At 41.3% G+C, this 15,349-nt stretch overlaps 1 protein-coding gene across 2 annotated transcripts in view; it reads left to right on the top strand.

Annotated features, from left to right (window-relative positions):
- Positions 1 to 15,349, top strand: part of SRPK3 (SRSF protein kinase 3) — a 47,854-nt gene that overhangs the window by 29,876 nt on the left and 2,629 nt on the right. The window contains exons 10-15 of one of the 2 annotated variants that reach the window (XM_056538254.1): positions 3,337 to 3,556; positions 9,344 to 9,577; positions 9,664 to 9,764; positions 9,848 to 9,955; positions 12,189 to 12,258; positions 14,556 to 14,648. In XM_056538254.1, the coding sequence (XP_056394229.1) occupies positions 3,337 to 3,556; positions 9,344 to 9,577; positions 9,664 to 9,764; positions 9,848 to 9,955; positions 12,189 to 12,258; positions 14,556 to 14,648 (826 nt within the window). Of the gene's footprint in view, positions 1 to 3,336; positions 3,557 to 9,319; positions 9,578 to 9,663; positions 9,765 to 9,847; positions 9,956 to 12,188; positions 12,259 to 14,555; positions 14,649 to 15,349 lie in introns of both variants that reach the window. The other variant, XM_056538253.1, reaches the window with a different exon arrangement.

Here is a 15,349-nt window from a genome sequence, read left to right as displayed (position 1 = left end):
TCGACCACTGCTCCATTCAATTTGGGGACACAGGACCCCTGATCTCGCGTTTGATGAGGGTCCCAGAGATCCCATGATCAGACCCTTCTTGTAGATAGATGAAAAGTTGTGATGAAAACTTATAGGGCCCATGTACCATGCATTTTGCAACAGCTGGAGACACACCGTTGAGAAAATGCTGACTTAAAGGGAACCCACAACATTTAAAGTTAAAAGTTAAAGGGAACCAATCATCAGATTTTACCCTATATAATGCTTGGCAAAGCGTTATATAGGGTAAAATCTTTATTTTCACCATTCCCGGGGGATGCTCCTGCCCCCAGGGATGGTGAAGATATGAAGTTATAAACTAGTCACCGCCGCCGCCGTAAGTAGTCACCTGGGCGGGGAGCTCTTCTCACCTACTCCCGTTCTTCGGCCGGCAGTGACACCCCCTCCGCTTGACTGATGGGCCGCATCATTGTTCCGCTCACTGAACGGACGGAGCACAGCGATATGGCGGCCCATCAATCAAGCGGAGGGGGCGTCGCTGCCGGCCGAAGAACGGGAGTAGGTGAGAAGAGCTCCCCGCCCAGGTGACTACTTACGGCGGCTTTGCCAAGCATTATATAGGGTAAAATCTGATGATTGGTTCCCTTTAAACATATTTGTAAATTACTTCTATTAAAAAAAATCTTAATCCTTCCAGTACTTATAAGCTGCTATATGCTCCACAGGAAGTTATTTTCTTTTTGAATTTCCTTTGTCTGACCACAGTGCTCTCTGCTGACACCTCTGTCCATTTTAGGAACTGTCCAGAGCAGGAGAGGTTTGCTATCCTGCTCTGGTCTGTGATCGAGCAGACCAGAGCAGAAGATGACCGAAAACACTGATCTGTTCTATGTCCTATACATAGAACAGATCAGTATTAGCAATCATGGTATTGCTATGAATAGTCCCCTATGGGGACTATTCAAGTGTAAAAAAAAATGTCAAAAAATTTAAAAGTCCGAACTATTAAAATAAAATGTTAATGATCCCGTACGGTTAACGGCGTGAACGGAAAAAAAAAAAAAAAAAAGGCCAAAATTACTACTTTTTTAATACATTTTATTTAAAAAAAAATTATAAAAAATGTATTAAAAGTTTTTTATATGCAAATGTGGTATCAAAAAAAAAGTACAGATCATGGCGCAAAAAATGAGCCCCCATACCGCCGCTTATACGGAAAAATAAAAAAGTTATAGGTCATCAAAATAAAGGGATTATAAACGTACTAATTTGGTTAAAAAGTTTGTGATTTTGTTTAATCGCAACAATAATATAAAAGTATATAATAATGGGTATCATTTTAATCATATTGACCCTCAGAATAAAGAACACATGTCATTTTTACCATAAATTGTACGGCGTGAAAACGAAACCTTCCAAAATTAGCAAAATTGCATTTTTCGTTTTAATTTCCCCACAAAAATAGTGTTTTTTTGGTTGCGCCATACATTTTATGATATAATGAGTGATGTCATTACAAAGGACAACTGGTCGCGCAAAAAACAAGCCCTCATACTAGTCTGTGGATGAAAATATAAAAGAGTTATGATTTTTAGAAGGCGAGGAGGAAAAAATGAAAACGTAAAAATTAAATTGTCTGAGTCCTTAAGGCCAAAATGGGCTGAGTCCTTAAGGGGTTAAGATGCAGTCCACTTTGTAGGCATCATTATAGATTAGATTGAGCTGAGCAGATTTATGTATGGTTTTGTAGGAAAAGTTCCTCAATCCTGACTAGGCATGTGGGCGGTCCTACTCAGTGATTGACAGCTCTCTATATACACAGATAGCTGTAGCTGTAGAATAGGACCGCCCACTTGACTACTTAGCCCAGAATAAGCAGAGATTTACAGCTGCTCAGCTCCTCCTGCTCTATACGTTGGACGGACGGCATTTTTAATGTGCCTGGTTTCTTTTAAATCATTTGTCATTCCGAAAAGCTCCATGGAGCCATAATGATGTCATGGAGCTGTGGAACTGCATTTATGGACCGTAGGATGCCAGATTAAATGAATTTTTTTCTCTCTCTATACTGTATCGTTCTCTGTTTTCATTCATTATTTTGTTGAAATGAATCTGCTGCATTTTTTTTGGGTACATGATATTAAAGCGGTGGTGCCATTTGGACAAGCCCTGTCCCATCTGATCATTTGAGGCATATGGACCTCCTGTGAGGGGGCTTCCATACCTTGGACCCCCTTCTGTTATATAGAGCAGAGAGATGCTTCAAGCAGCGCCTATCATTCTATATAATGCACGCCTCCTAGGCTCTGACTGCTTTTCTATTCTAACTAATGCGGAAGCTGCTGCACTAAAGAGTGCTTCCCAAAAGAGTGCCTCCAGCTGTTGCAAAACTACAACTCCCAGCATGCCCGGACAGCCGTTGGCTGTCCGGGCATGCTGGGAGTTGTAGTTTTGCAACAGCTGGAGGCACCCTTTTTGGAAACACTGTGATAGATTATCTTACAGCTATCTCATCCCAGCCCACCATACAAATGAATGATCGGCTCAGCTGAGCATTCATGTGTTCTGAATGGAAGATAAGGGAAGATAAGCCGCTGCCAGACAGCTCCAGCAGCCGCTCATGTAGCTGAAATCCAACATGCCCAATCCATCTCTTCCCCCAACATCCTTTGTCGGGAGATTTCCATACACAAAGGGGGCAGCAGTGTTTTCACTAATGTGTCTGGGGGTCTTAAAGGGGTACTAAACTTTTTTTTTTTTTTTTTTTTTTTTATCAACTGGTGCCAGAAAGTTAAACAGATTTGTAAATTACTTCTATTGAAAAAATCTTAATCCTTCCAGTACTTATTAGCTGCTGAATATTACAGAGGAAATTATTTTCTTTTTGGAACACAGAGCTCTCTGCTGACATCACGAGCGCAGTGCTCTCTGCTGACATCTCTGTCCATTTTAGGAACTGTCCAGAGCAGCACATGTTTGCTATGGGGATTTTCTCCTACTCTGGACAGTCCCTAAAATGGACAGAGGTGTCAGCAGAGAGCACTGTGCTCGTGATTCAGCAGAGAGCTCTGTGCTCCAAAAAGAAAAGAATTTACTCTGTAGTATTCAGCAGCTAATAAGTACTGGAAGGATTAAGATTTTTTTTAAATAGAAGTAATTTACAAATCTGTTTAACTTTCTGGTACCAGTTGATTAAAAAAAAAAAAAAGTTTTCCACCGGAGTACCCCCTTTAAATCTTCTTAGACAGCTATGATCTGATTGGTCACACTGCTTTAGCCAAATATAAATAAGAGCCATTAAATCTATTTTTCCTCATGTGCTTTTTCTGTGTAACTTTATTTTAGAACGGGAAAGTCTCTAAAAACAAGAAAAAGAAGTTAAAAAGACAACAGAAGCGTCAGCAGAAACTTCTGGAAGAACGACTGAGGGACATCCACAACATGGAGGAGCTGGGGCCCGGCAATGGCTGTCTAGGCATTCCCATCCTAGACCAATGTCAGCAGGGACACAATGACAAGTCATGGGGCTCCCAAGAAAGCCATGACGCTACTGGCAACAGGGAGAGTAAGTATGTACTGCCGACACCATAAGGCCGAATCTCTGGACGGAATTACCATCAGAGATCAGGCAGGTGGTGCTAGGACCGGGCGGACTGCATTGCCGTCCTCATACTTTTTTCAATGGACAATTGCATGTATAGCTCTCTTCATAACTGGATATCCTCAATTAGAAACGGTACCCCACCTCCACCTCCTGAGCTTCACCATTGACCTCTCACCCAGTCAGTACCTCTAGTCCGGGCTGATGAGGGGCAAGAACCCCCAAAATTCTGTCTACAGATGGATTTGGCTTGGCTAATATCCTTAGTCTTGGCATAAGTGTGGCCAGTAGGGGGCACTAAAGAGACAGTTTTCGTTCTTCTGGGGGAGAGTGAATTTGCATACTTCTTTCCCATGAAGCATTGCCTATGACTCCATACATACATTCATGGCCGTAAATGTTGGCACCCCTGAGATTTGCAGTAACACGTGTTTTGCTATACACATGTTTATTCCCTTTGGGGGAGATTTATCAAAACATGTCCAGAGGAAAAGTTGCCCAGTTGCCCATAGCAACCAATCAGATCGCTTCTTTCATTTTTAACAAGGACTCTGCAAAATGAAAGAAGCGATCTGATTGGTTGCTATGGGCAACTCAGCAACTTTTCCTCTGGACAGGTTTTGATAAATCTTCCCCTTTGTGTTTATTGGAACTAAACTAAAAAATGGAGGAAAAAAAGCAAATTGGACATAATGTCACCAAACTCCAAAAATGGGCTGGACAAAATTATTGGCACCCTTAACTTAATATTTGGTTGCAAAAAAAAAACTAAAATGAGTCGCTTCCTATAACCATCAATAAGCTTCTTACACCTCTCAGCCGGAATGTTGGACCACTCTTCCTTTACAAACTGTTCCAGGTCTCTCTTATTGGAAGGCGCCTTTTCCCAACAACAATTTTAAGATCTCTCCACAGGTGTTCAATGGGATTTAGATCTGGACTCATTGCTGCCACTTCAGAACTCTCCAGCGCTTTGCTGCCATCCATTTCTGGGGGCTTTTTGACCTATGTTCGGGTTCATTGTCCTGCGGGAAGACCCAAGATCTCGGACGCAAAACCAGCTTTCTGACACTGGGCTGTACAGTGCAACCCTAAATCCGTTGGTATTCCTCAGATTTCATGATGCCTTGCACACATTCAAGGCACCCAGTGCCAGAGGCAGGAAAACAACCCCAAAACATCATTGAACCTCCACCATATTTCACTGTAGGTACTGTGTTCTTTTCTTTGTAGGCCTCATTCTGTTTTCAGTAAACAGTAGAATGATGTGCTTTACCAAAAAGCTCTATCTTGGTCTCATCTGTCCACAAGACGTTTTCTCAGAAGGATTTTGGCTTACTCAAGTTCATTTTGGCAAAATGTAGTCTTGCTTTTTCATGTCTCTGTGTCAGCAGTGGGGTCCTCCTGGATCTACTGCCATAGGGTTTCATTTTATTTAAATGTCGACTGGTAGTTTGCGCTGACAATGATGCTCCCTGAGCCTGCAGGACAGCTTGAATATCTTTGGAACTTGTTTGGGGCTGCTTAGCCACCATGCGTTAGCTATCTTAGCTATCCTGCGTTGACACCTTTCATCAATTTTTCTCTTCCGTCCACTCCCAGGGAGATTAGCCACAGTGCCATGGGTTGCAAACTTCTTGATAATGTTGCGCACTGTGGACAAAGGCAAATCTAGATCTCTGGAGATGGACTTGTAACCTTGATATTGTTGATATGTTTCCACAATTTTGGTTCTCAATTCCTCAGACAGTTCTCTTCTCCTCTTTCTGTAGTCCATGCTTAGTGTGGCACACACAGACACACAATTCATAGACTGAGTGAACTTCTCTCCTTTTTATCTGCTTTCCGGTGTGATTTCTTATATTGCCCACACCTGTTACTTGCCCCAGGTGAGTTTAAAAGAGCATCACATGCTTGAAACAATCTTATTTTTTCACAATTTTGAAAGGGTGCCAATAATTTTGTCCAGACCATTTTTGGAGTTTGGTGACATTATGTCCAATTTGCTTTTTTTCCTCCCTTTTTTGGTTTAGTTCCAATACACACAAAGGGAATAAACATGTGTATAGAAAAACATGTGTTACTGCAATCCTTTTCTGTGAGAAATACTTCATTTTCTAGAAAAATTTCTGGGGTGCCAACATTTACGGTCATGACTGTACATGGATCTCTTCAATGAGAAACAGTATCCTACAGAGCTTTAAAACTCATTTTAAAGGTACGTTCACATGTGCGTATTTTCTGCTGCAGATCTGCTTGAGCAGATTTTGCTTCCTATTGACTTCAATGGGCAGCAAAATCTGCAGCAGCAAATCTGCAACAGTTCTGGAGTAAAAATACGCACCTGTGAACATACCCTTAATCTTCTTAATAGAGATGAGCGAATTTACAGTAAATTTGATTCGTCACAAACTTCTCGGCTCGGCAGTTGATGACTTTTCCTGCATAAATGAGTTCAGCTTTCAGGTGCTCCGGTGGGCTGGAAAAGGTGGATACAGTCCTAGGAAAGAGTCTCCTAGGACTGTATCCACCTTTTCCAGCCCACTGGAGCACCTGAAAGCTGAACTAATTTATGCAGGCTAAAGTCAGCAACCTCCGAGCCGAGAAGTTCGTGACGAATCGAATTTACTGTAAGTTTGCTCATCTCTACTTCTTAACTTCTTCAAAAATGACAGTGAAATTCCTTTATTCTGCCATCTGATATTCCAGAAACTAGATTGTTTTTTTTTTTAAGTGTAGTATCTGTTGTTAGGGTTATGGCCTAGGCTGCTGGTAGTGGTTGTCATATTACCACAGACATGTGTAGACAATGGAAATACACAGAGTGCCTCCAGCTGTTGCAATGCTACAACTGCCAGCCGTTGACTGTCTGAGCATGCTGGGAGTTGTAGTCTTGCAACAGCTGGAGGACACTGTTTGGAAAAAAACTGCTTAAGGCAACCTCAATTTACAAGTCCTTATTGGAGACTTTGGTGGCAGGAGCCAGGAGAAAGATGGATTGTCCCTATGATTTGGCAAAGAGTGGCCCTCAATCCTTGACCCTTACAGGAGTCTTTTTGGCCTGTAATGGAATGTACAGTTCTTGGGGGCTTATCCCTTTTTAGAGAGGGCCTGTTATAGAGTGCATGCTGCACTTGCGTGATAGGCAGCACATATTTGGACTATCAGTGAGATAATACACTTCAGCACAGTTTTATGTAATTTTTAACAGTATAGTTATCCTGAATAATGAATGATCCTTCATGAGATCAGATTAATATCAGTTTTTCAGTATATGCCATATAGTACAACCAATGCTTGGGTGTATATGAAGAGGTATTAGCAGTACCTCAGCTGTACCCCAGCAGTGCTCCTAGGTGTATAGGGAGAGGTATTAGCAGTAGTGGAAAGGGCTCATGGGTGTATAGGGAGAAGTATTAGCAGTAGAAAGAGGGAAGTGCTCATGGGTGTATAGGGAGAGGTATTAGTAGTAGAGGGAAGGGCTCCTGGGAGTATAGGGAGAGGTATTGGCAGTAGAGGGAAGCACTCATGGGTGAATAGAGAGATGGAAAAAGTTAATGGGTTTATAGGGAGAGGAATTAGCAGTAGAAAGAGGGAAGTGCTCATGGTTGTATAGACAGAGGCATTAGCAATAGAGGGAAGTGCTCATGGGTGTATAGGGAGAGGTATTAGCAGTAGAAGGCAAGGCTCGTGGGTGTATAGGGAAAGGTATTAGCAGTAGAGAGGGAAGTTCTCATGGTTGTAAAGGGAGAGGTATTAGGAGTAGAAAGGAAAGTGCTCATGCCATTGTACAGAGCTCTGGTGAGACCTCACTTGGAGTATTGTGTGCAGTACTGGTGACCATATTTCCATAAGGATATAGATACATTCAGGAAGTATTACTTTACTGTGAGAGTAGTGGATGCATGAATAGACTTCCTGCAGAAGTGGTCGCTGCAAATACAGTGAAGGAGTTTAAGCATGCATGGGATAGGCATAAGGCTATCCTTCATATAAGATAGGGATAGGTATAAGGCTATCCTTCATATAAGATAGGGATAGGCATAAGGCTATCCTTCATATAAGATAGGGATAGGTATAAGGCTATAATTCATATAAGATAGAGATAGGCATAAGGCTATCCTTCATATAAGATAGAGATAGGCATAAGGCTATCCTTCATATAAGATAGAGATAGGCATAAGGCTATCCTTCATATAAGATAGAGATAGGCATAAGGCTATCCTTCATATAAGATAGGGATAGGTATAAGGCTATCCTTCATATAAGATAGAGATAGGTATAAGGTTATCCTTCATATAAGATAGGGATAGGTATAAGGCTATACTTCATATAAGATAGAGATAGGCATAAGGCTATCCTTCATATAAGATAGAGATAGGCATAAGGCTATCCTTCATATAAGATAGGGATAGGTATAAGGCTATACTTCATATAAGATAGAGATAGGCATAAGGCTATCCTTCATATAAGATAGAGATAGGTTATCCTTCATATAAGATAGAGATAGGTATAAGGCTATACTTCATATAAGATAGAGATAGGCATAAGGCTATCCTTCATATAAGATAGAGATAGGTATAAGGCTATCCTTCATATAAGATAGAGATAGGCATAAGGCTATCCTTCATATAAGATAGAGATAGGTATAAGGCTATCCTTCATATAAGATAGAGATAGGTATAAGGCTATCCTTCATATAAGATAGAGATAGGTATAAGGCTATACTTCATATAAGATAGAGATAGGCATAAGGCTATCCTTCATATAAGATAGAGATAGGTATAAGGCTATCCTTCATATAAGATAGAGATAGGTATAAGGCTATACTTCATATAAGATAGAGATAGGCATAAGGCTATCCTTCATATAAGATAGAGATAGGTATAAGGCTATCCTTCATATAAGATAGAGATAGGTATAAGGCTATACTTCATATAAGATAGAGATAGGTATAAGGCTATCCTTCATATAAGATAGAGATAGGTATAAGGCTATACTTCATATAAGATAGAGATATCTATAAGGTTATCTTTTATAAAAGGTAGGGATAGGTATAAGGCTATCCTTCATATTAGATAGAGATAGGTATAAGGCTATCCTTCATATAAGATAGAGATAGGTATAAGGCTATACTTCATATATGATAGAGATAGGTATAAGGCTATCCTTCATATAAGATAGGGATAGGTATAAGGCTATCCTTTGTATAAGATAGAGATAGGTATAAGGCTATCCTTCATATAAGATAGGGATAGGTATAAGGCTATCCTTCATATAAGATAGAGATAGGCATAAGGCTATCCTTCATATAAGATAGAGATAGGTATAAGGCTATACTTCATATATGATAGAGATAGGCATAAGGCTATCCTTCATATAATTATGATAGTGATAGGTATAAGGCTATCCCTCATATAAGACAGTGATAGGTATAAGGCTATCCTTCATAAAAGATAGAGATAGGTATAAGGCTATCCTTCATATAAGATAGAGATAGGTATAAGGCTATCCTTCATATAAGATAAGTCTATCGTTCATATAAGATATGACCAGGGACTAATTATAGTATTTAGAATATTGGGCAGACTAGATGGGCCGTATGGTTCTTATCTGCTGACACATTCTATGTTTCTATAGACATGCTAAATAAAATGACTATTTATCTATAGTATGTGTAAAGACAGTCACCAAGTGGGTAAGATTTTGATTTTCCTACCTCATCAGATCCTATCCCATCCGTCCCTGTAGACAATGAAGGTGCAGACTCCTCCCTAGGAAGTGGAGAAACCACATATCTGGCTCAGAGTCCTCAATCCTCCAGCATGTATGAGAACTGCAATGGGTACAACAGGAGTCCTCGGGGCATCAGTCCAGATACACATACGTCTGGTTTCTCCAGTTCTGCCTTCTCCGCCACCTCAGGCTCTGCCATATCTGGGATCTCTGGAGGACGAGAAAGAGGCGGCCTCCTATCCCCAAACCGTAAGAACCTTTCAGACACAACTTTACATTCACTTTACTGCTAAGTGCAAGAAAACAAAAAAAATGTTTCCTCCTTATAATTACAGTGTCCATCAAAGCTGCTGATTTCCTGACTAACCCTTTGGACCCACAAAATGCAGATCAAATATCAGTGAAAATTGCAGACTTAGGCAATGCATGCTGGGTGGTGAGTATACAAGTTATGTTCATAGTGTAAATCAATCACAATAAATATGTGTTGGTAACTCGGCCAATGTTGTCTTTTTGCAGCACAAACACTTTACTGACGACATTCAGACGCGGCAATATCGTGCCTTGGAGGTTTTAATAGGTGCCGGATACGGAACCCCTGCTGATATTTGGAGCACTGCCTGTATGGTGGGTTATTACCCAAGATGCTAAAAAGCCTTTTTTATTGATATTAGTTGTTTTCAAGATGGCTGCACTCTTATTAGTAATGATGAGATTTGTACATTGTCTTAAAGGCGGTATTCCAGTTAAAAACATTTTTTTTTAAATAAACTGCCACCAGAAAGTTAAACAGATTTGTAAATTACTTCTATTAAAAAATCTTAATCCTACCTACTGCTGAAGTTGAGTTGTTCTTTCTTGTCTGACAACAGTGCTCTCTGCGGACACCTCTGTCTGTCTCAGGAACTGTCCAGAGTAGGAGCAAATCCTCATAGCAAACCTCTCTTGCTCTGGACAGTTCCTGAGACAGACAGAGGTGTCAGCAGAGAGCACTGTGGTCAGACAGAAAAGAACAACTCAACTTCAGCAGCTTCTAAGTAGTAACATAATTCATAAGGTTGAAAAAAGACCAGAGTCCATCAAGTTCAACCTATATCCCTAATGAGTCCCTACTGAGTTGATCCAGATGAAGGCAAAAAAATACTAGGGTAAAAATTCCTTCCCGACTCCAAATATGTCATCAGAATAAATCCCAGGATCAACGTTCTATCCCTATAAATCTAGAATCCATAACCTGTAATGTTATTATTCTCCAGAATACATCCAGGCCTCTCCTGATCTTTTATTGTGTTCAACATGACCACCTCCTCAGGCAGAGAATTCCACAGTCTCACTGCTCTTACAGTAAAGAACCCCGTCTCTGCTGGTGTAGAAACCTTCTTTCCTCTAGATGTAGAGGATGCCCCCTTGTTATAGATACAGTCCTGGGTATAAATAGATCATGGGAGAGATCTCTGTACTGTCCCCTGATATATTTATACATAGTTATTAGGTCTCCCCTAAACCTTCTTTTTTCTAAACTAAATAACCCTAATTCTGATCATCTTTCTGGGTACTGTAGTCCTCCCATTCCCCGTATTACTCTGGTTGCCCGTCTTTGAACCCTCTCCAGCTCCACTATATCTTTCTTGTACACTGGTGCCCAGTACTGTACACAGTATTCTATGTGTGGTCTGACTAGTGATTTGTACAGCGGTAGAATTATTTCCTTGTCGTGGGCATCTATGCCCCTATTGATGCCCCCCATGATTTTATTAGCCTTGGCAGCAGCTGCCCGACACTGGTCACTACAGCTAAATTTACTGTTAACTAAGACTCCCAAGTCCTTTTCCACATCAGTCGTCCCAAGTGTTCTCTCATTTAATACATAGTCCCAGCCCGGATTTTTCTTCCCCATGTGCATTACCTTACATTTATCAGTGTAGAACCTCATCTGCCATTTCTCAGCCCAAACCTCCAACCTATCCAGATCCATTTGTAACAGTGCACTGTCCTCTATTGTGTTTACCGCTTTAGAGTTTAGTATCATCTGCAAAGATTGCTACTTTACTATTCAACCCCTCTACAAGGTCATTAATGAATATATTAAACAGAACAGGACCCAAGACTGACCCCTGTGGTACCCCACTAGTAACAGTCACCCAATCAGAATAAGTACCATTAATAACCACCCTCTGTTTCCTATCACTGAGCCAGTTACTTACCCACTTACACACATTCTCCCCCAGCCCAATCCCTCTCATTTTATACACCAATCTTTTATGTGGTACCGTATCTCCGCTCCACTCTATGTGGCGATCTCCGCTCTGTGCAAAGCGGCGGTCAACATGCCCCCTCCCTATATCTCTATGTGCCACCCAGAGATACACGAACGCTGTATCTCCGACTCTCCCATAGAGATGCATGGATGAGGTGTGACAGCCACGGCCCCAGCGGTTGGACCCCCCCATAATCAGACACTTATCCTCTATCCTTTGAATAGGGGATACATTGTTTTCCACCACAGTACTCCTTCAGTGTTTCTTTATATTATCTTTATTATTCTGTTTGGTGGTCGAAAAATAGGTAAAAAGAACTGTAATTCCCCTGACGGTGTCCTGGAGGTGGGGCCTAATTTAGTAATTTGTCTGGCTTCTTACCTTTTTGCTTACTCGCTGTGCTTAGAGCACTGTTTTCCAAACAGTGTGTCCCCAGCTGTTGCAAAACTACAACTCCCAGCATGCCCAGACAGCCGAAGGCTGTCTGGGCATGCTGGGAGTTGTAGTTTTGCAACAGCTGGGGACACACTGTTTGGAAAACACTGACTTATAGGGATGATGAAGGTAGATAATGCACTTACTCTTCTGTGTTTCTCCCATAGGCCTTTGAGCTGGCGACAGGAGATTATCTCTTTGAGCCTCATTCAGGGGAAGATTACACACGTGATGAAGGTATGCTGCTACCCAAAATATCGTCTCTAAAAGAACATGTGTATGTACTTGTATGTGATGTTCTGAGGTGGTGTTTTACCTTTAGGGTCATTGCAAGGATGATGGAGTATTGCATAAATAATGTCCCACATGGTAACCTATAGACATGAAGGCATCAGTACAGACCACAATAAATTGGGTTAAGAATATGTCTCCCTTATGGGGTGGACAGGTCTTGGTTAGTCTGATAGTTTTTGTTTTTTTTTTCCCCCCTTCCAATCTCTTCTAGTCTCACTAAGACTAGGTTCACACCACGATTTGCGCCTCTGAGGCACAGATACGTGGTAACATTGTCAAAATAACATGACGTATCCATGTTCAGACATGATTCCCGTTCAGGCCTCATTCGTTTCAATGGCCCAAGCGTAGTCAGCTAGTGACTACGTTCAGGTCATTTTCCACCGATAAGCTGACTGGGAAGCAGCACTTTTTAGTTGGAGACAAAACTCAGATATGTTCAGAAAATTGTCCAATCACAGTCGCTAGGTGACTACACTTGAAATGGATGAAAGCACGGATACATTATATCGACTTCACAGGATACGGCAGGATCCGAACGGCGCTGACCAGGACAGGCACAAGAGATAAGGTAAGGAACGATTTAATGAATAAAATGCAACGCGTTTCACCGCACATGCGCGGTTTCATCAGGCATCAAGCATGGATGCGTCAGCATGTCATTGTGACGGTTTTCCCATGTATCCGTGCCTCAGAGACACAAATCATGGTGTGAACCTTGGATGCTAACGACGACACAATTTTCACTTATTTATTCTTTATAATAAAGAAATAAATTAATTCCTTAAAACTAGTGTCCAGAAATTATGAGATGCCATTCATTGTTCATGGCATGATGGGCATTTTAGTTCAATTGAATATAATACAGATTGAGGGTCGGGTCATACGTAGCGCATCCTCAGCGTATTTGACGCTGAGGATGCACTACTGACTGTCCCTAGAGTGTGCCTCCTGCTGTTACCCGTGCGTCCTGCTTTGGTCTGCTTGCAGCAGCAATCCGCCGCTACGAGCAGACACACAGTGATCTGCGATTCGCCGCACACACGCGCAGTTTACTCACAGACATTGTGGTCGCTCCCCCTGCTTCCTAGGACAAGAGTGCCCTCGATAGCTGTTAGTACACTGTGCATGCGCACGGCAGCTCGCAGATCACTGTGTGTCTGCTTGTAGTATCGGATTGCTGCTGCGAGCAGACCAAAGCAGGACACACTAACACAGGGACGGGCACACTCTATGGATGGTCAGTAGCGCATCCGCAGCGTCAAATACGCTGCGCATTTGCTACGCGACCCTACCCTTAGCAGAGATAAATGTGTTCTGTAGCTTCTCTACACTGCAGTACTGTCACTTTACAATTACCCGCAGTCTTACGTAAAAACAAATGACCTCATCAGAAATTGTGGCAAACTAAGCAACGCCACCTACGTATGACTGCTCGGTCACTCAATGGTCAGCCTTGCAGCAGTGGGGTCTTAGATGTAATTCTGACCAAGGTCAATGAGTGTAAAGGGTTTATATGGTCTCCTGTTTTTTTCCCAAAGGCATACTAATAAATGTTTATTTTTGTTTTTATTATTATTTCCATATTAATTTTTTATGTGTTTTTCCCATATTCGAATATATATTGAACATGATTTTTGGATGTCTGCAACTTTTGGTGCATTGGTTTTCCTTAATTTAACCTCTCTTGTAAGTGAAATATTGCAAGAGAAAAAGACACCAAAAACAGGGTGCCCACATTTTGGATAAATACTTGAAAGCGAGGAAAAAGGAAAAGTTGGCACAAATTTTGTCCACAATGTTAATAAATAAGAGGGAAATACATTTCCTTATACTGTTACTCTTTTCATCACAATTTATACAGAACTCAAAAGTGTGTGTCCCAGATTCAACCCTTTGTGGGTTGCTGTCTGCAGGAGTTTAGTGAACTTGTGTGGGATTGTGACCATATGCACAGTTGGGGGTGCAGAGCCTAAAGTCCAAATGCAATATATAGAGAATTGAAAGGCTGCACTCACCAATTCTTCATAAAGTGCTTTTATTCCATCCAAGGACAGTGGGGGACACTACATGCGGGTGTTGTACTGGAGCAACACGTGTTTCACGCTTAGCCGGGCATCACCTGGATTACAGTCTGTGTACAAAGCTAAGGCGTATGGAGGCACTAAGACTAAGTTGTAAATAAATAATATTTTAAAATTAAAATGTTAAAATTAAGTGTTAACTATGTCCTGTTTCAGATCACATAGCACACATCATTGAGCTTCTAGGAGACATCCCCCCACATTTTGCACTGTCAGGCCGTTACTCCCGAGAGTACTTCACAAGGAGAGGTAAGTGACAGACATGCAATGGACAGCTCTATTGGGCCCCTGGATTGATGGGAGGATAGGACTGGTATTGGGGTTCAGCCTCATTCACATTAAAGGGGTACTCCGGTGAAAACGTTTTTGTATTTTTTTAATCAACTGGTGCCAGAAAGTTAAACCGATTTGTAAATTACTTCTATTAAAAAATCTTAATCCTTCCAGTACTTATCAGCTGCTGAATACTAGAGAGGAAATTCTTTTCTTTTTGGAACACAGAGCTCTCTGCTGAATCACGAGCACAGTGCTCTCTGTTGACACCTCTGTCCATTTTAATAACTGTCCAGTGTAGGAGAGAATCCCCATAGCAAACATATACTGCTCTGGACAGTTCCTAAATTGGACAGAGATGTCAGCAGAGAGCACTGTGGTCATGATGTCAGCAGAGAGCTCTGTGTTCCAAAAAGAAAATAATTTCCTATGTAGTATTCAGCAGCTAACAAGTACTGGAAGGATTAAAACATTTTAATAGAAGTAATTATAAATCTGTTTAACTTTCTGGCACCAGTTGATTAAAAAAAAAAAAGTTTTCCACCGGAGTACCCCTTTAATGGTGCTGATCTGCAAAACCATATCACCTCAATTCCCAGTTATAGCTGTTTGTTTAAATGTAACTTGAATTGATTCTAACCACTCAGAATGTGAACTTGGACAGAGTTAAAGGGGTA

This window comes from Hyla sarda, chromosome 9, assembly GCF_029499605.1.
Source record: "Hyla sarda isolate aHylSar1 chromosome 9, aHylSar1.hap1, whole genome shotgun sequence".
Lineage (NCBI taxonomy): Eukaryota > Metazoa > Chordata > Amphibia > Anura > Hylidae > Hyla > Hyla sarda.
Note: the sequence above shows the minus strand (reverse complement) of the source record. Positions and strands in the feature narration are given on the sequence as shown.